A 19,693-nucleotide genomic window follows, 5' to 3' on the forward strand; every position below is an offset into this window, starting at 1 on the left:
ATACATACAATGGAATACAACTACTCAGCCATAAAAAGAGTGAAATCTCGTCATTTGCAATGATGCGGATGGAGCTAGAGAGCATCATGCTAAGCGAAATGAGTCAGTCAGAGAAAGACATATACCACACGATTTCACCCATATGTGGAATTGAAGAAACAAATGAGGAAGCAGGGGCGGGGAGGGGGCGGGGACAGAAGAGAGAAGCAAACCAAGATACAGATTCTTAACTACAGAGAACAAACTGCTGGTTACCAGAATGCAGGCGGGTGGGGAGGTGGGTGAAATAGGTGACGGAGGACTAAGGAGTGCACTTGTCCTGAGGAGCCACCAGCGGATGTATGAAGTGTTGAATCACCATATTGTATGCCTGAAGCTAGTATTACATTGTATGTTAACCGACTGAAATTTAAATAAAAATTTAGGAAGAAAGAAACACAATATGGCTTTTGCTTATCTTTCTCTTCCAGGAAATGCATGTTGGCCACCCTGAGCCAGCAAGTATGAAATCTAGCTGCTTTGAAGGCTGCCTTGTTGGCACAGAGAGATCGTATAACATAAGCAGCCCCCAGATGTTTGTGTCTTCCCAGCCTTGGCACCAGAAGTGTGTGAGTGAACCTTCGGATGATTCTAGTTCCACCCTCCAGTTGCCCCAGGTAATGCCAAGTGGAGCAGAGGCCAGATGTCTGCCAAGACTGCAGGTTCATTAGCAAAGAAAATGGTGTGAAGGTTTTGGTGTGTTTGTTTGGTATTCAGCAATATAGAGCCAGAACAAAGCCCATTAAGATGCCGTGAGAGATCCATTCCAGGCTCCCCTTGATTGGGCCACTCATATCAAAGGCTTCATATCCTTTTACAGGGAATGGACTACTTATCTATGTAGCCTATGCCCAACCCTGAAACTTCTCCTCCATTCCCAGTAAATACACCAGTCTACTTAGAAATTGCCCTCATTCATTCCTGTTGTATTTTCCATGGTCTGGGGATCATATTTTCAAATATGTGGATTAACAGCCTTATGAGCTTTTTTAAATTTGCTGAAGTTTTCCATGATGGGGGCAAATATAAACATAAATACAGGTAGGTCAATATAAATAAATAACCACAACATTTTTATTCTGATAATCAACAAGGCGATAGTTACCAAACATCTTTTATTTACAAGGTCTCAAGGAGTGTGCATATAACTGTAGTGGCAAAAAAAATCCTTCAAGTCTTTGAAGGTCTCATTGCCGAAGGAGATGTTCTGCAAGGACAGTAGAAAGAATTGGCTGAGATATCCTTGCCCTAACCAAGGTTAAAACAAGTCAGAAGCTAAAACATCGGTTTTGCAGATGGATCGGAGGAGCAAGATGAATACTGACCAAGCACCTACTGTGTGCCTCTCCTGAATTGCCTGGTTAGCATGGGTGATTCCATGTAATTCCCCCAGCAACTCCAGGGGGTAAATGCCATCCTCTGTTGCCCTGTCCTTCCTCTCTCTGTCTCTGTCTCTCTTTCTATCTCCCTCTCTCTCCAGACAATGCCATTTATTCCAAGTAAAACTAAAAACTACACATGCATAAGTTCCAAATACCTTTGATTCAATCTAGATTAAAATCAGAGTAAAGCCCAAGATCCGTAAGTTTGACTCAGCAGTTAATAATTTGAAGTCATTGACACAAGTGCTTTGAGATCGAGGTAGGCACTATCCTCTGATGTAGGAGTAAGTGGAAAAACACAAAAACGGACACAGCTGTAGACAAGTGGAAAAGCGTCCCACTCAAAGCTAAATCCATAGTTAATCTGGATCCCACATCATGAAAGTGAGGGTTTTCTTTGCAAGAAGTTCTCCTTGTAAGATTTTTTTTCTTAACCCCAATGGTTAATTGTGGAGAAAAAAAACACCTTAATCTTGAGAACATGATGCTGGTTTTTTGGATGGTTGTTTGGCTGGTGGGTTGGTTGGTTATATAGGAAATTCTTTTTATTCATTGTATATTTATTACCAAAAAATTGCATTTCCTTGTCAGCTTTGTAATAGCCAACACTTTGCTATGAATTCAATTATCTTATAATAAATACAACCAGCTGTGGAAAGGTGTAAATCTCTTAAAGAGGGGTTGTCTTCTTTGCCTGGGCCCTCTGTTTCCTTCCTTGCATAAATTACACAAAAAATGGTGCTTATAGCAGAAATACTTTAAAGCTCTATATAAAAATCTCAATTTTTCAAAACACTCAAATGCTATCTACTATTTCCTTTCCATACTAGCCCAGGGACCACACACTTCTCCCCTGGGCTATTCCGGGACCTTCTATCGGCTCTCCTACATCTAGTCTCCCTGACAAGAATGCTTCATCAATGTAGGGGTTTTGCCAGTTGCTGAGTAGGTCTACCCCAATTGCGCATTCCAGAACTGGGGTAATAACCAAAGGAGGGTTTGCGGACCCACTGAGCCTACTGTGAGAGGGGCCTGAGCTAAATCTCCACAGATCGCCTGACCTCCATGAGCCCCCACTCTTTCTGGTGAACCACAGGAATGTTTGGGTCTCCTGGGATTAGAGCCATTTCAGAGCCATTTCAACCCTCAAGAGGTCGTATTTCCTTTTTCCCAGTGCACAATTACTCTGGTAAAAAGACCATAGGTCCCTTGGGAAGACTGGGGGGAAGTATGTTTTCAGTACATACTGGTACCCTTCCTCACGGGGACTCAGCCTCCCTCTTCATGAAAGGAGTTCTGGATCTGTAAACTGGATCAAGTCTGGAAATTGACGTGATGCTATTTTTATGACACAAGTTGGAGCTTTGCTCACTTTACCTAGAATTTTTCTGCTTATACAGAACAAGTGACAATGTAGCAGGCTTCCTACCTATTTCGCTTTTGGAAACACTACAGTCTTCCAGAATCAGACTATTCAGATTGCTGCTTTGACTCCACCACACTCATTATACTCGTTAGACAAAAAATTCCAAGGGATTATGCACATGGTCACCTTGCCTCTTCAAAATGTTTAATCAGGAGTATCCAAGGATGATATTTTCTGTGTCTCTGTTGCCACATCACACCATTGGTGAAGTCCATCATGTCTAAATCTAATCAGACTAGAAAGCCAATTCCAGAAGCTCCAGAACCAATTCAGAATCTCATCCTTAAGATCATAAGATCATTAATTCATCCTTAAGAACGACTCCCGGTACCAAAGCCACTCTGGCAGAGTGATCCTCCTAAACCCCAGGTCCCACCTTGTCATTCCCTTTCTCAAAGGCAATCAATAGCTCCTCATTAAATAGCTCTCCAATGCCCGTGGAATCAAGCCCACACTCCTAAATATGGCGGTCAGTGTGAACTCTATTAAGGGAGCCCTTATCTTTTCTTCTAAAGAATCCCATGATCTAAAGAAATAAATAAGAACAGCTCATATAAATAACACACACACACACACACACACATACACAAAACATATGTATATATGGAAATTCCTACTGGTGGATTTTGCCATAAAGAGTATTTATTTTCGGGGCGCCTGGGTGGCGCAGTCGGTTAAGCGTCCGACTTCAGCCAGGTCACGATCTCACGGTCCGTGAGTTCGAGCCCCGCGTCAGGCTCTGGGCTGATGGTTCAGAGCCTGGAGCCTGTTTCCGATTCTGTGTCTCCCTCTCTCTCTGCCCCTCCCCCGTTCATGCTCTCTCTCTCTGTCCCAAAAATAAATAAACGTTGAAAAAAAAATTTAAAAAAAAAAAAAAAAAAAAAAGAGTATTTATTTTCATGGTGGTAAGTACTCAACTGAACACCTATTTTGTGCCAGGCCCTGGGACACAGAGTGGCCCCTCTTTTCAGGAACCGACACTCTGAATTCAGGGCTAAAGAAAAAGTGGTTCAGAAATCAAATGCTCTTCTCTGATGTTCACCAGGAATTCACACATAAAACAATTAAACGATAATTTTTCATGACACCCAAGTAATACATCCATCTCAGAGCAGCTGTGGAAATTCAGCTCAAAATGTATTCTCGTGAATCCACCCATGTGACATCACTCCATGCCCTCACAGGGTCCTCTCTTAGGCTCTAAATTACTGTCTAAAGGTAATTTGGGTCTCCCTGAGCTGTCCCACAGCAGATGGCAAGAAAAAACTAAGAGCCAATAAAATACATACCGAGCATCTAGACCCTTCCAGGAAATCAAAATTCTGAAGGCAAAAATGGAACTCTTGCCTGAAAATGGGACACTCTTGCTTTTGGTCAGCATGAAGGTGGCAAGAGACCACAATTGGGGTGTTTTTGCAATTATGGGGAGACTTTGGTATCGATTTACCCACTGCAGGCAGAGGAGGATGCCATTTGTATGTCCTCTGTGTCACCAATATTAAACGCCATCCTAGCTGCAAGGAAACAAGGCATTGAGATGCAAACAACTCTGTTGAAAACACCAAACACAGGGGCCCCTGGGTGGCTCAGGCAGTTAAGCCTTGGACATCGGCTCAGGACATGATCTCATGGTTTGTGAGTTCGAGCCCCCACGTCGGGCTCTGTGCTCACAGCTCAGAGCCTGGAGCCTGTTTCGGATTCTGTGCCTTCCTCTCTCTCTGCCCCTCCCCTGCTCACGTTCTGTCTCTCTCTTTCAAAAATAAAATAAACATTAAAAAAATGTTAAAAAGAAAGCACCAAACACAGTCCCATCTCTTTGCGTGGAAAATACATCAATATTACATGCAAAGGGATTAAAAAGAAATGTGGATTCTTCCGCCAACCACCTAAGATCACGGGATCCCAGAGGAAGACTTCTGGACAGCCCGAGCTCGGACTCCATCCCTTAAACGGCCTTTCTTCCCTTCATATCTGGGCAACAGGGGTAACATTAAATGCGGCACTGCGAGTCTCGTCACGCTATTTCATATTTTCTATTTCTCGTGTGAGCTCTAGTTCTGCCTTTAGAATGAAACTCATTGATTTGTGTCAACTACACTCACACTAAAAAAAAAAAAGCAAAACATAAAACTGCAAAAAAATAAATGTAATTAAACCCATAGTACAGATGGACATTAGGTATTGGATATCCGCCCCCCCACCCATTTTTAACTTTTTAAAAGTGACCTTTAAATAAATAAAAGCATTTTTCTCTGTCTTGCAGGGTGCAGACAGGCCCTGCCAGAGTCCTCTATTCTTGAGATGTTCTGAACCACACTCTGGAAGCAAGCAGTGACTGAAAGCAGTAAACCTGCATTGATTTCCTTTGATGCACAGCATGCAAAGTAGCATTATTGCACAAAAAATTGTTCTTAGGTCAGAAAAGTAGTATGCAGAGTGTTCCTTCTTGTTTTGTGATAAATTACCGAAAAACTGTTCTAGTAATAATGTTACTAAGCACACGCACACATATATGGAGAAAAATAAAACTCACCGAGTGCCTTGACTTGCCCTCTTGGTGTGGCCACCGAATAGAGGACATATCAGGCATGTGGTAATATCCAGTAGTTTTGTTTGTTTTTTTTTTTTAATGTTTATTTTTGAGAGAGAGACAAAGACAAAGCGGGAGTGGGGGAGGGGCACAGAGAGAGGGAGACACAGAATCCAAAGCAGGCTCCAGGCTCTGAGCTGTCAGCACAGAGCCCGACGCGGGGCTCAAACTCATGGACCCTGAGATCATGACCTGAGCCAAAGTCAGATGCTTAACCAACTGAGCCACTTAGGGGCAACTGAATGAACATTTTAATTAACAGGAGACCATATGCTTGAGAGTTAGCAGGATAGGGCCTTCGTCGCTGACAATGTTCTCTTAGACTTTTTCTTCCTGAAGAAAGACAGTTCTGGATAAGTGACCCCCTAAACCTCCACACTTGAAGAAGCTCACCTTTCTTCTTTCTAAAAGTTCAGGAAAGAGGCACAGGGACACCCAGATATTTTTATTACCTGGCCTAAGGATACTTCTCTTATTTTCTGAACTGATTCATTTGATTCCAGGAAGAAAATAACAAAATACGACTTGAGGTCTGAATTTTGGGGTAAAGAGTGTTCTCTTACTGAATTCTCTTCCTGGAACATCAAGGAGGAGTCAAGTCTAGGGGTATCACTTTCTTTCTGTTTCTTTATAAAAGAAGCAGAGTCCAAAGGAGAAGATAGGTCACAGACTAGGAGAAAATATTTGCAAAACACACATCCTGAAAAAGGACTGTTAGCCAAAATGTACAAAGAACTCTTCAAACTCAACAATCAGGAAGCACCTCATTTAAAAATGGCCAAACACCTTTACAGACACTCACAAAAGAAGATACATATTTGCTAAATAAACATAGGAAAAGATGCTCTGCATGGTACGTCATCAGGGAAATGCTGGTGAAAACATCAAGGAGATACACGTGTAAGAGCGGTCAAAACCCAAGACACCAACGACACCAAACCCAGGTGAGGACGCAGAGTGGCAGGACCTCTCATTCACTGCTGATGGGAATGCAAAGTGGTACCGCCTCTTTGGACGACTGGCAATTTCTTACGAAACCAAACGTATTCTTACTATGTGATCCAGCAATCACACTCCTTGGTGTTTATCCACAGGAGCTGAAACCTTATGTCCACATAAAAATCTGCACGCAGATGTTTATAGCAGCTTTATCGTAGCTGCCAAAACTTGGAATCAACCAGGATGTCCTTCAGTAGGTGAACGGATAAACTGTGGTGCATCCAGACAATGGAATATTATTCAGCACTAAAAAGACATGAGCCATCAATCCACGAAAAGACTTGCAAGAAATGTAAATGCAAATTACTAAGTGAAAGGAGGCAGTGTGAAAAGGCTACATAAATACTGTATGACCCAACTATTATAACATTCTGGAAAAGGCAAAACCTTACAAAAACAGAAAAAAAAAAAAATCAGTGGTTTCCAGGGGTCAGAGTCAGGGAAAGGCTGAATGCACAGAGCACAGAGGATTTTTTAGGGTAGTGAAACTACCTGTGTATGATACTATTATAATAGATACATGTCATTGCATTGAATGTGTAACACCAAAAGTCAGCCCAATTAAAAGTAAAGTACAATTTTAATTTACCAATCAAAAGTAAAGTACAAACTTTGGGTAACAGCAATGTGTCAATGTAGGTTATACAATTATAAAAAATGTATCAGTCTGGTGGGGTGATATTGGTAATGGAAGGAGACCAGGCACATGTAGGGGCAGAGACATGCTGGAAATCTCTGTACCTTCCTCTCTGTTTGGCTGTGAAGCTAAAACTGCTCTTAAAAAATTAAGTGTTAAACACATACAAACACACGTGTGTATGCACGCACGCACGTGCACACACACACGCACATGCACACACACACACACACACACACACACACAGACGAAAGAGAAAGAGAGCTAGAACTGGGTTAGCATTGAACGAGGAGGCATTGTCACCAGCCAAGGGAGGGCAGCTTGATCTTAAAAGCCTGCAATAAATAATTTAGGCTGAAAAAAAAATATGCAATGTCATCACCTGAGAAGATGCAGCCCTGAATTTGGGTGGTTCATCATTATCAAGCCATCAGTTTAGTAAGAATAACAACTGTATAACAACAACAACAACAACTGAGATATCTTGAGCACCTATTATGTGCAAGCACTGTTTCAGGCAAGTTAAATACATCAAACTCACTGAATCGTCACAAAACCCTATAAAGTAGATCCTATTGCCAATCTCCATTTTGCAGACAAGGAAACCGAGGCTCAGAGAAGTGAGGCAACTTTCCGCAAATCATCCTACTAAGACTCAAATCCAGGCCACCGGACTCCAGAGTGCATGCTGCTCCTGTATCACTGCGACTGTAATTTGCGGCCAGTGCTGGGAAGGAGAATGTCAGGATACACAGTAACAACAACTAACAGTGGTCCAGGACTTACGGAGAGCTGGTTGCTTTACCAGCTTTATGTCACTTAGTCCTCACAATACACACACACCAAGTGTTATCACCCTCATCCACATACGGGAAACTCGGAGAATTTACGACCTGCCCAAGGTCACTAGCTGATAAATGACATACCAGTGGCCAAACCCTCGTGGCCAGACGCCAGCGCCCACACCATCATTTCTCACACCATGCTGCCTCTCTGTGGGAAGCAGTCTATGGTACTCTAAGCAACCTACCAGGTGCCTGAAGACATGGAAAGCAGACCCGCCCCATGGCATAACCTCTTTTCCCAAGACCGTGTGTGAAAGGCAGTATGGTGTAGCAGAACGAGTGTAGACCTTGAAACCAGACAGAGCTGGGTTGGAATCCCAGCTCCAGCAATGATTACTGTGTAACCTAGGATATGGCTCTCCAAGCCTGTTTCCTGATGCGTACGAACAGGATGAAACTGCTCTCTAACCACCATGGTGACCACAAAGGTCAGAAGAAACAGCATGTGGAAATGCTGGTCCCTGGAGACCTTCCCGTCATCCACCTCCCCGGATCCATTTCCTTGCCCACAAAGGGGGCCCCCTGAGTGCATGGAAAGTCTTCCCTGCCCTTCTTGGGCTGAGTCATAGCACCTTCTTGGCAAACACTGAAAGCAAAATTGCACAAACACGAACTCTCCAGATTAGGAGGACCATGTTCCCTCGACTCCCAGCATTTGCCCGGGGAGCTGTCAGGAGCCGTGACAGCTCTGTTACGAGACTGCCAGGCACCAAGGTGGCAGAGAGACCAAGGGGACATGAAATTATTACTGACACTGCCAATTTGGCCTGACAGGGACCCAGGTTTTCTGTTGAGAATACCACAAAACAAATCAATGTCGTGGGTATGTTTACATCAACTGGGGACTGTATGGTTTGGTTGGAGGCTTGAGGTCTGTTTTGGTTTTTGCCCTTATTTAAAAAAAAAGAAAGAAATTTTAAAAAGCAACTAAACTGGGGCACCTGGGTGGCTCCTTCAGTGAAGCGTCTGACTTCAGCTCAGGTCATGATCTCACAGTCCGTGGGTTCGAGCCCCACGTCGGGCTCTGCGCTGACAGCTCAGAGCCTGGAGCCTGCTTCAGATTCTGTGTCTCCCTCTCTCTCTGCCCCTCCCCCGCTCACACTCTGTCTCATTCAAAAATAAATAAAACATTAAAAAAAAATTTTTTTTAATAAAAAATAAAAAAAAGCAACTAAACTTCTGTTGGTGTTTAAAAACTTTGGGTAGGGGTGCCTGGGTGGTTCAGTCGGTTGAGCATCCGACTTCAGCCCAGGTCGTGATCTTGCAGTCTATGAGTTTGAGCCCCACGTTGGGATCTGTGCTGACAGCTCAGAGCCTGGAGCCTGCTTCGGATTCTGTGTCTCCCTCTCTCTCTGACCCTCCCCCGTTCATGCTCTGTCTCTCTCTGTCTCAAAAATAAATAAAACGTTAAAAAAAATTTTTTTTAAATAAATAAAAATAAAAACTTTGGGTAATATTCTTGTTCCTCAAGTTACTCCTTCTGCTTGTACATACGCAGCCTCTTTGGGTTCCCTAACAATCACACCTGACGCATTTTAATTATTTTCAGTGGCCCCTTAGTTAAGCAGAAATGGAGAAAAAAAACTTTAAAAGCTTCCAGAAGTGAGTCTTTATTGCAGATGTTTTCTTTATTTTAATGTCCCAATCTTATTAATAGTGGCTTTGAATGAGGGCCGGCAAACCACACAGCCCAGAGGCTACATCTGGCCCTTTGCCTTTTTTTGCAAATAAAGTTTTATTGGGACACAGTTATGTCCATGTGTTTGTGTGTTGTCTAGGGCTGCTTTTGTGCTGCCAACGCAGGGTTGAGTAGTGGTCACAGAGACTATCTGTACCTGCAAAGTTTAAAATATTTGCTCTCTGGATCTTTATAGAACATGTCTGCCAACCCTTACTTTAAAGCTAGTACCGGGGAAGAGAACCACACGAGGCATTTCATAGCACTCGTCTCTACAGTAATTACATAACCCTCTGTGTTTGTCTGTCAACGCATCATTAACACAATGCCTGTTTGTCCTGCTGTGTGTAAGTTCTTTGAGAGGCAGGGACTATGTCTGTCTAGTTCAATATTTTCTCCCCAAGGGCTGAGCACAGAGACTGGCACACAGTATATGCATAATAAATATTTGTTGAATGAATGAGCTAAGTTGCTAGATAGATTTTTAGTTCTTGAGGGTTAAGAACATGACTCAGAGCAAGTTCACAATAACTGTATGTTCGTTAAATAATCAATCATACGGACTTCAAGTTTAGAGAATGGATATGTTTTGCAAGACATTTAATGATCGAGGCAAATCCTTGTCTGTATTATGATCAGTCTCTTCTACACCACGCCATTCGTGCCAACCTCTCTCTACACAAAATCCTCTGTCTCAGGCTCTGACATCTGATGCTTGGTTCTGATGTTGCTAGTCTCATTACTGATTTGCAAGGCTGGTCTTGCCTCCTGTACAATTCATCTGTGCTTCACAGTGTGATTCCCAGTGGCCTGCAGGGGCTCTGGGGGTGTGCTCAGCCCAGCGTACATCCCCAAGGTACGCGGGCAGTCAGCCCACTAACACTTACATACAAGAGAAACCAGGAGCAGGTGCCATTGGATTCTAGAAGGACACAGAGAGGACAGAGAGGAAGAGGCCTCTGGCCTACCACTCGCAAAATGTATTTGTCATTTGGATGTAGAAGACAGTTGGTTTTAATACGAAGATGAGAGAAATGTGACTCTCAAAAAGGCAATGAGATTTGGAAAAAGAACCAAGAAGTTGAGATTCAGGAAGACCTAAGCAGGGATCCAAGCTCCAATACTTACTAGCTGGGTAAACTTGAGCCAAATAATTTTCTCTGAGACAAAAATATCTTAAAGGCAAAATGGATGTAAAGTGATAGCATCGCAAGGGAATTGTCATAGATTTAAGGTGTCTAATAGTAACAGGTGCTATACAAGTTTTACTGCTCTTCCCCCTTCATAATTTAATGCCACAGAGAGAATGATCTTTGGAAATTTTACTTACCGAGCATTCCTTTTTTGGAACTGGACAGACACATGTCCTTCTCTGCACTGGGCAGGACAAAACTCACCACGAACACCTCCACTCCGTCGGCCATCAGAGCCAAACCCAAAACGAAAAAGAGGATCCACTGGAAACGCCCGTGGCCACACTCCTCGATGATGTTCTCGTACTGGTGGGCCAACTGCTCCTCGTCTTCCAACCTCTCAGCCATCAGGTCAGCTTGGCCCCGAAGGCCATCGGCTCTGGAGGGTGCCATCTTGGCCTGCTTGGCCTTGACATCATCTGGGTGAGGGATGCCTTGGTACTCCCCCTCATAGATCTCATCCTCTTCATCGTGGCCCTCTGTAACATCACTCTGTGCATCCTCCTCTGGGTTGGACTCGTTGCCACGGTAATAGCCATCACTGGGGGCATGGCCCTCATAGTTGTCCTGGTACTTGTAGTCATCCATTCCTTAGTCCTGGGACTGCCTGGTCACCTCTCAAGCTATATGTCTCACTCCTTGGTAGAGGTTTGGGCTGTTTCAATAACCATCACCCATTATATATGTAGAGGTCTAAATGTAGAATCTGTTCGTGTGACTCCTTGGGTGATTCTCCTTCTCGTCTCCCAAATAGAGCAGATGCAGGCAAAGACAAAGTAAGTATCCTTTTGCACTCAATGTCTATTGCAAGTCTTTGGAAAGTTTCAAATTCTAGTCTAGTCTCCTTCAGTGACCCAGCAGTGTTTTTGTGGGGGAGATGTTGATTAGAAATGGGGCCAGCTGTTTTCCTTGACAAGGAGCCCACAGGACTTGGCAGCGTGCTGGCTGGCCTGATTTGTTCTGCTACTGAAGGTTATGCCCTGGGAGTGCAGAGAAGGGAGAGAGCAGTGTTACAAAATGCAGAAATTCTCACAAAATACTCTCAGAATTAAACAAATATATTTACTAATGCCAGTGCTTCAGGGGTTAGGTGGAGGAAATCTTGATTAGACGTTCAGATTGGTATCGAATGAATAAGGACTGAATCAGTGAGACAAAGAGTAAGGGGAGAAAAAGCAGAGGGTCAGAGAGGCCTTTGAAGGGTTGATGAGCCTGTGAAGGGCGTCAACTCAACACAAGGACTAAACAGAAAGCAGGCAAGGGATTCTCAATACAAGGCGATTTTGTACTACAGATTTTCTGTTAGAATTTACCAAACCTTTGGCAACAGGGTAGGTTTCTTACATACCAGCTTCTGTTAGGAAAATGCCAGCTTTTCTAACTTTGCTATGAAGCGGCCATATGATTTTACATCTAGAAAGGTGAGGCAAATATCCAGGACCATTTCTCCAAAGACTCAGCACTGTGGTTTGAAGGCCACTCTGACCCTGGACTTGACTTAACTAGGCAGGAAAAGCTGCTGAAAACCCAGAGCCAGAGGGCTTGAGTCTGCCACATAAGGACTGTGTGACCATGCTCACATCTTTCTGAGCCTCAGGTTTCTCATCTGTAAATGGGGATAACAAGAGTACCTAACTCATAAGGTTGTTCATAAAATGCTTAGCACAGTATCAGACCTGCATGGTAAACACTATTGAGGCCCTGACATTATTGTTGCTCTTTTTTTTTTTTTTTTTTTTGGTAGCCCCAATTCTAGAAACCGGGACACTGTATTGTCAGAGCCGGGTCAAATCCCTGGGGCCACCTGTTGATTCTTATGCCCCATGACTACCACACCCTGCACCAATTAAATTCTTGAATCTCAGTTCTCACAAGGTTTGGAGTCACCACTTAATGAAGCCTACTGTGTGCCAGAAACTGTGCTTAAATGTGTCACATCCCTGGGGCACCTGGGTGGCTCAGTCGGTTAAACGGCCGACTTCAGCTCAAGTCATGATCTTGCAGTTGATGAGTTCGAGCCCCGTGTCAGGCTCTGTGCTGACAGCTCAGAGCCTGGAGCCTGCTACTGATTCTGTGTCTCCCTCTCTCTCTCTGCCTGTCCCCTGTTCATGCTGTGTCTCTCTCCATCTCAAAAATAAAGATAAACATTAAAAAAAATTTTTTTTTAATGTGTCACATCCCTTAGCCCTAACTCTCACAACAATCAAAACAAGAAGAAAGTATTTGTACTTTCGTTTTACAGATAAAGAAACTATGGCTCAGATGGAGTCAGGTCAAGGTCAAATAGCTAGGACCCAACGCCAGGCCCACTGATTCCCAAGGTCAGTTCTTTCCATGGCCCCTGTGCCTTCCAAATGCTATTCAGAGGGAGTGTCACATTAGATCACCCGGAGGGCTTTAGAATGCAGATTCCCAGAGCACACAGAGGGGCTGGTTCAAGTTCAGGAATCTTAATCTTCACACAGCTCCCTGGGGTGGGGGGCTCCCCAGCTTCTCATTGGGCAGCCCTCAGGGGGGGAGGCAAGGCCCCTCCCACACACAGGACCTCACTTCAACTCTCCCTGGCTGCCAGACTCCTTCATTGGGGCCGCCAGAAACCCACTCCCCAGCTCAACCCACCTGCTGTCATGTATATGTGCCTTCAACCTTTACAACCTTCCCTGTCCCATCTGAAATCCACATGGACCTTTCTCACCAAGCTCAGCAGATGCTACCCCACAAAGGACTGCACACACTTATCCTCACCGTGCTGACGGCACATCTCTGGGCGCCCCGCCCCACACCTGCTTGCCCAGCTCTTCTCACCTTCAGCCCTGAACAGACTCCAGTTCTGGAACTCATCTGACTCAAAAACAAAACATATGTCTTCTGGACGAAGCCGGAGACCAGGGGTTCTCAAACGAAGGGTGAGCCAGAATGACAGGGGCTTGAGGGACTTACTAGAAATGCAAATCCCAGGACCCCCCCTCCAAAGACTCTGAACCTGCAAAGTGGGGGTGGTACCTGAAAATCTGCATTTTCCACAAACACCGCAAGGACTCCACCAGTGGGCTGCCTTCTCAGAAAGGATCATGAGAGTTAGCAAGAAAGATTTACTAAGGACTGATTCTCACTTTATCTTTTCAGATTTTTCACCCACCCCAGTAAATAAATTTGTATTAGACCATGCTGGCCTGAACCATGTCAGAATAATATTCTAAATCTGTTTTTATTATATCCATTTAGGAACCACAGAAGGACTATAAATCGCATGTTTACAGCATGAGAGTTTTGCAAAGTGCTATAAAAAAAAAAAAAAAAACAGAGAAAGAATGCCAACTGCCTGAGATCTTGTGTGTTATTTCCATCCTGGGGGCTCTGCAAAAATGTCATGAACCAGAAACGATAGATTTGCAATTCTAAAAGTACACGTGGGAACTGTCTCGAGGGGCAGAGGTCCTGGACTCGTGTTTTGCAGAAAGACGCAGATCTTCCTCAAAGCTGATTCCACTCATCTGATCCAGGGAAATGAGCTGCTGTGAGTGACTAGTGCAGAAGAGTAGGGAGGAACCCCTGTCAGGTGTTGTGGGTTGTTTTCTCTTCCATTGAGAAATGCCAAGTTATTTTTACAGCAAAGCATTTTCTAGAGAATACAACCATCAATCACTTTCAGTGCGATGGGCGGAAACGTGATCCCCCAAGAAGATGCACCAAAGCCATAAACCCCAGTACTTCAGAATGTGACCTTATTTGGAAATATGGTCTTTATAGAAGTAATTGGGTCAAGAGGAGGTCATTGGGGTGGGCTCTAATCCAGTATGACTGGTGTGACCTTATAAAGAAGGGAAATGTGGACTCAGAGACCCATCTGAAGAGAGAGATGAGGTCAAGACACAGGGAGCGTGCCATCCATAAGCCAAGGAATGCCTGAGGATAACAGAGAAGACTGGAACAGTCTCCCTCACTGGCCTTGGAAGGAACCAACCCTGATTGTGGATTTCTAGCCTTCAGACCCATGAGACAGTGAATTTCTTTAAGCCACCCAAGTTGTTGAACTTGGTTATGGCAGCCCCAGTAAACTAACACATTCAACACCATTGACAAGCCAAGCGTTTATCAACTGAAGAACAATAATAAAATAACCACAAGAGCAACCATTCACTGAAAAGCAATACCTCATTTATTCTCACAGCCAACAGTGAAGCAAGATTATTCTCTCCATTTCATGTAGGATGAAAGCCAAGGCTTCAAGGAAATTAAAGAATGTGTCCAAAAAAACACAGAGAACCAGCATCAAGGATTGGATTTGAAGTTCACAAAGAGCCTTAAGGATGATGTACAAGGTGGAAGACACTGGACTCCAAAGATACAAGTTCAAGGTCACACGCTGAGTTGCCTGCAGAGCTAAGAGTGACATCAAGCTTCTGACTCACAGGTTGGGCTTTGGGTGGCTATCCCCCACAAACATCCCCCAGGATCTTTGGTGCTTGAGGCATTGTGATAGATACCGACCTGACCTGAGCCCCATTCTCAAGAGGTCTGCTCCTCATGAAAGAGTCAGATAAAACAACACAAAGCATCATACAGTAATAAAAATGACAATCTTAATTATTAACAATATTATCTTTTATTTATTGAATACTTGCCTCGTGGTTTTGTGCCCAGGTGCTATGCTAAGTGTATCATGTGCTTTAGGCCTTTTAACCAGGACAACAACCCAATGAGGCAAGGATTATTATTATACTTATTTCACAGTAAACAAGACTGATGCTAAAAACATCATGATTGTAGGCTCTCCCAAGGAGTTCAGAAGAGGGACGGGTCCTCGTGGGCTGGGATGTGCTGAAATAGCATCCTGGGGACTTCCAAGGGCAGGAAAGGGCTCAAAGAAGCCAGCAATTGAGAGGAAGGCACTTCAGGCTGGGAAATAAGGATCAGCAAAGTCATGGAGAACAACTTGGCTTAGCTTGTCTGGGCAGCAAAGAAGCACGTGCCCACAGCAGATGATGCATGAAGGAAAACTTACAGGAGACACAGTGGGGAAGAAAAGAGCAGTCGATCTGAATGCCCTGCTCAGGGACTGGGAATTTTCCATTGAGCGAAGGGAGCCATGACAGTTGCTGAAGTGACCACAGCAGCATATCACACAAAGCAGGGATCTAGAATGATCTCCCTGGTGGGGATATGCGGCCTAGTTTTTAAGATAAAACCTAGGGATGACAAAACTAAGTAGAAGTGTGTGTGTGTGTGTGTGTGTGTGTGTGTGTGTGTGTGTGTGTGTGGTTGGTAATAATCCAAAGGTGAGATTAAGCCCAGAAAAAGATGGTAGCCATGGGACTGGAAGAGAAGGAAGGACACAAGGAGACTCCCACAGGAGAACACGTGTACATTTCCTGTCAGCTGAGAAGGAGAAAGTGAGGTGACCAGGACAGTGGTGACTCCAGGGGGGCAAACTCTGGACTGGAAATCTTTCCAGAATCCTCCGGTTGCTGTATAATTAAAACAACAACGACAAAAATCTTTTGACTTCTTTCAAACTGCCTTTGCCGGGGGGAGGTGGGAGGGAGGTATATGCAACAGAGTGGTTCAAGAGCACAAACTCGGAGTCATAAGGCGCCAGGTTCAAGTCCTGACTCCGCCATTTCCTCTGACCTGAGCACAAGCTATTAATCATCTGTGTCTCAATTTTCTTATCTGTAAAATGGTTGTGATAAAAAATAACCACATGAGAAAATCCGTGAAGAAGGCTTAGCCTGCTGCCTGGCACAGATGTGACTGATACAAATCTGATCTGATTTTCATTGTCGTTGTTGTCATTATGACCATTATCTGACTGCGCCTTGACAATTAACATGGAGCCAGGATCTCAGCTTGAGCCCAGCCTAGCTCTGCTTGAGATGTGGGGTCCATCTGGGCCAGGCTGGGGAATCAAGTGCAGATAAAAACAAAGTGACATTTAGTTTCTCAAGAAAACCACTGCCTCTCAAAAACACGCCAACCCCAACCTTGTCAGCCTCTTCCCTCACCTCTCACATTCTACAAACCTCTGAGTCTGTGCTGTTTGATTCAGCATCACTGTGTGGTAAACACTTGGTCATAATTAAATATCACAGAGAACAAAGCTAAAAATAATATTATAATAAAGTGATGTAACGCTTCCCAAAATGTGTGCTGTAGAAAGTTAGGCATTTAATACGCTCATTTCAGAGGGGAAAAAAAAGAGAATTCTAAGAGCAAGTAAGTTTAGGAAACATGGCATTCTGTTCTGGAGATTCAAACTGCATATTTCTATATTAAGTGCTGTGAAAGACCTGAATAAAAACCTATCTAACACCGCAATGAGATTTACCACACACCCAACAGAACAGCTCCCATCAACAGATAGACAATAGCAAGGGTTGGCAGGGATGTGGTGAACTGGAACCCTCATATGTTGCTGCAAGGAATGAAAAATGGTTCAGCTCCTTTGGAAAACAGTTTAGCAGTTTCTTAAAATGTTAAGCATGCTCTTACGAAATAACCCAGTGATTCCACCCTAAGAATCTACCCAAGAGAAAAAAAAAAACAACAACATATGCCCACCCCTGGAAAGCTGGGAACACTTATTGGCCCCCTTGGCAGGAATCAGCAGCAGCTGTGTCTTCTGTTACAAATGGCCTTGATAGGAAATTCTCCCCAGTGAGTCAGGGCTGAAGAAAATGGCGGATAATCTAGACCAGAAGGACCAGTACCCCAATACATGAGCTAGACTAGGGTACTCCTGAAACTATTGGGCTTAAATGTAAGGGGAAATGAGGCACATAAATGTATAACTTGAGTAAATGTTATTTGAGAACCTTACTGTAATTCTATTTTACATGAACAAGACATAGGGAAGTCAACAGACTCAGATGGATACTAATGAGATGTCCAATGTGTTAGTTAGCTTTGCAAACACCTCTTCCTTAAATTCCTATCCTAACTGTGTAGGTCATGCCAATAATGAGTACTAAGAGAGGGCAGGGGGACTCAGCACAAAAGAGAAAGACCACTGGACCACTAGACATCAGACCTGAATTATAGTCCTATCTCTACCATCAAGTCATTGTGGGACTTTGGATGAGTCATTCACTCTCTGAGGTCCCTAAAATGAGCGGCTGTGCTAGGTGACTTCTTAAAGTCCTTTCCAGTCTCAGACTCAACATTTTCTTCTGTATCTGTGACAGTGCTTCGAACTATCTACATAATGTTTAAAACATAATTGTTATTATTTTAATATCTAGGATAGTGTCTCTTTTAAGAGCAACCATTTTTAGCAGCCAAAAGATAAACCATTTTTTGGCAATTGGAAGGCTCTTTATTCTTAAACATTTAGAATTATTCCAAGAGGTCCCATGGTATCATGCACACATCTCTCTTATCATATTTTATCATAATTGTTTATATGTCTCCCTGCCAAGGGATTGTAAGCAATTCTAGGATAGATAACACCCTGGGTTTTACTGATTTTTGCACCTACAACACCAAACACAGAGCCTCTAACCACAGAAGGTCTTTGAAAATATTTGCTCATGAAAGAAGGTTAATAGCTATTTAGTGCTGGGCTGGAAGCAAGTCTAAAATGGCCCATGGGCCAGAGTGCCCTTGCACTTGCTGTAACTAGACCAAATGGTTTACCTTTGTTAAAAAAAAAAAAAAAAAAAAAGTCAGGTCAACTGACATCCTGAAGATGCCCCCTTTCACAAGAAGTCATTCATTCACTCTTTCACCTCCCTCACGAGCTTTCTATTAATGCCATGTTCCCAGCTGAGATGGCTGGGGTGCTTGGGGTTCCAAGGACTGCCTGAGTTATTTATTATCAACTTCCTGACCATACAATAGGTTTGAGCCACCTGCAATGCTTTTTGAAATACACTGCTTGATGTTGCTGGGGTAGCTGACACCAACCAGTGGGCTGAAAAGACCAAAGCTTATCTGGCTGGTTTTGGGAGACGGTGTTCTCTGAGGCACCCCGCAATCACTGTCCTTGTCCCACTTACAACACCGTTGGCTCATTAGCGTGACACAAAAGCACGTCTCTCCTTTCTTAGCTGAATCACCCAGCTATTTCTATTGTGTTAAAACAGGAAGCTAGTCTCCAAGGAGTGAGAAACGATTGATTATTAAACAAGAACCAAATCACATGATTTTTCAGTGGCAGGAAAACAGCAAGTATTTCAAAGCAACACTAAATCCTTGAGAGTAATAGGAATGTTCAGAATGCTTCTTCATTATATACATTTTTAAATTTTATTTTATGGAGGGGGAGAGGGGGAGAGGGGGAGAGGGGGAGAGGGGGAGAGGGGGAGAGGGGGAGAGGGGGAGAGGGGGAGAGGGGGAGGGGCATAGGGAGAAAGAGAATCTCAAGCAGGCTCAGTGCGGAGCCCGATGCAGGTCTCAATCCCACAACCCTGGGATCATGACCTGAGCTGAAACCAGGAGTTGGACACTCAACCGACTGAGCCACCCGGGCACCCCAGAATGCTTCTTCATTTTAAAATACAGAAGCAAGATGGGGCGCCTGGGTGGCTCAGTCGGTTGAGTGTCCGACTTCGGCTCAGGTCATGATCTCACGGTTCATGGGTTTGAGCCCTGTGTCAGGCTCTGTGCTGAGAGCCTTGAGGCTGCTTCAGATTCTGTGTCTCCTTCTCTCTCTGCCCCTCCCCTGCTCGTGCTCTGTCTCACTCTGTCTCTCAAAAATAAATAAATGTAAAAGAAAAATTTTATATACAAAAACAAGAGCACAGGGGCGCCTGGGTGGCGCAGTCGGTTCAGCGTCCGACTTCAGCCAGGTCACGATCTCGCGGTCCGTGAGTTCGAGCCCCGCGTCGGGCTCTGGGCTGATGGCTCAGAGCCTGGAGCCTGTTTCCGATTCTGTGTCTCCCTCTCTCTCTGCCCCTCCCCCGT

The 19,693-nt window shown here is 44.1% G+C and overlaps 1 protein-coding gene across 1 annotated transcript in view; it reads right to left on the bottom strand.

Moving 5' to 3' along the window:
• SV2B (synaptic vesicle glycoprotein 2B) overlaps nt 1-19,693 on the bottom strand; it is a 188,643-nt gene that overhangs the window by 66,862 nt on the left and 102,088 nt on the right. Inside the window, exon 2 of the mRNA XM_086711486.1 lies at nt 10,927-11,769. Within this exon, the coding sequence (XP_086567612.1) occupies nt 10,927-11,377 (451 nt within the window). The 5' untranslated portion in view covers nt 11,378-11,769. The remainder of the gene's footprint in view (nt 1-10,926; nt 11,770-19,693) is intronic.

This window comes from Puma concolor, chromosome B3 (genome assembly GCF_028749965.1).
Source record: "Puma concolor isolate L17-30 chromosome B3, mPumCon1.1.hap2, whole genome shotgun sequence".
NCBI lineage: Eukaryota > Metazoa > Chordata > Mammalia > Carnivora > Felidae > Puma > Puma concolor.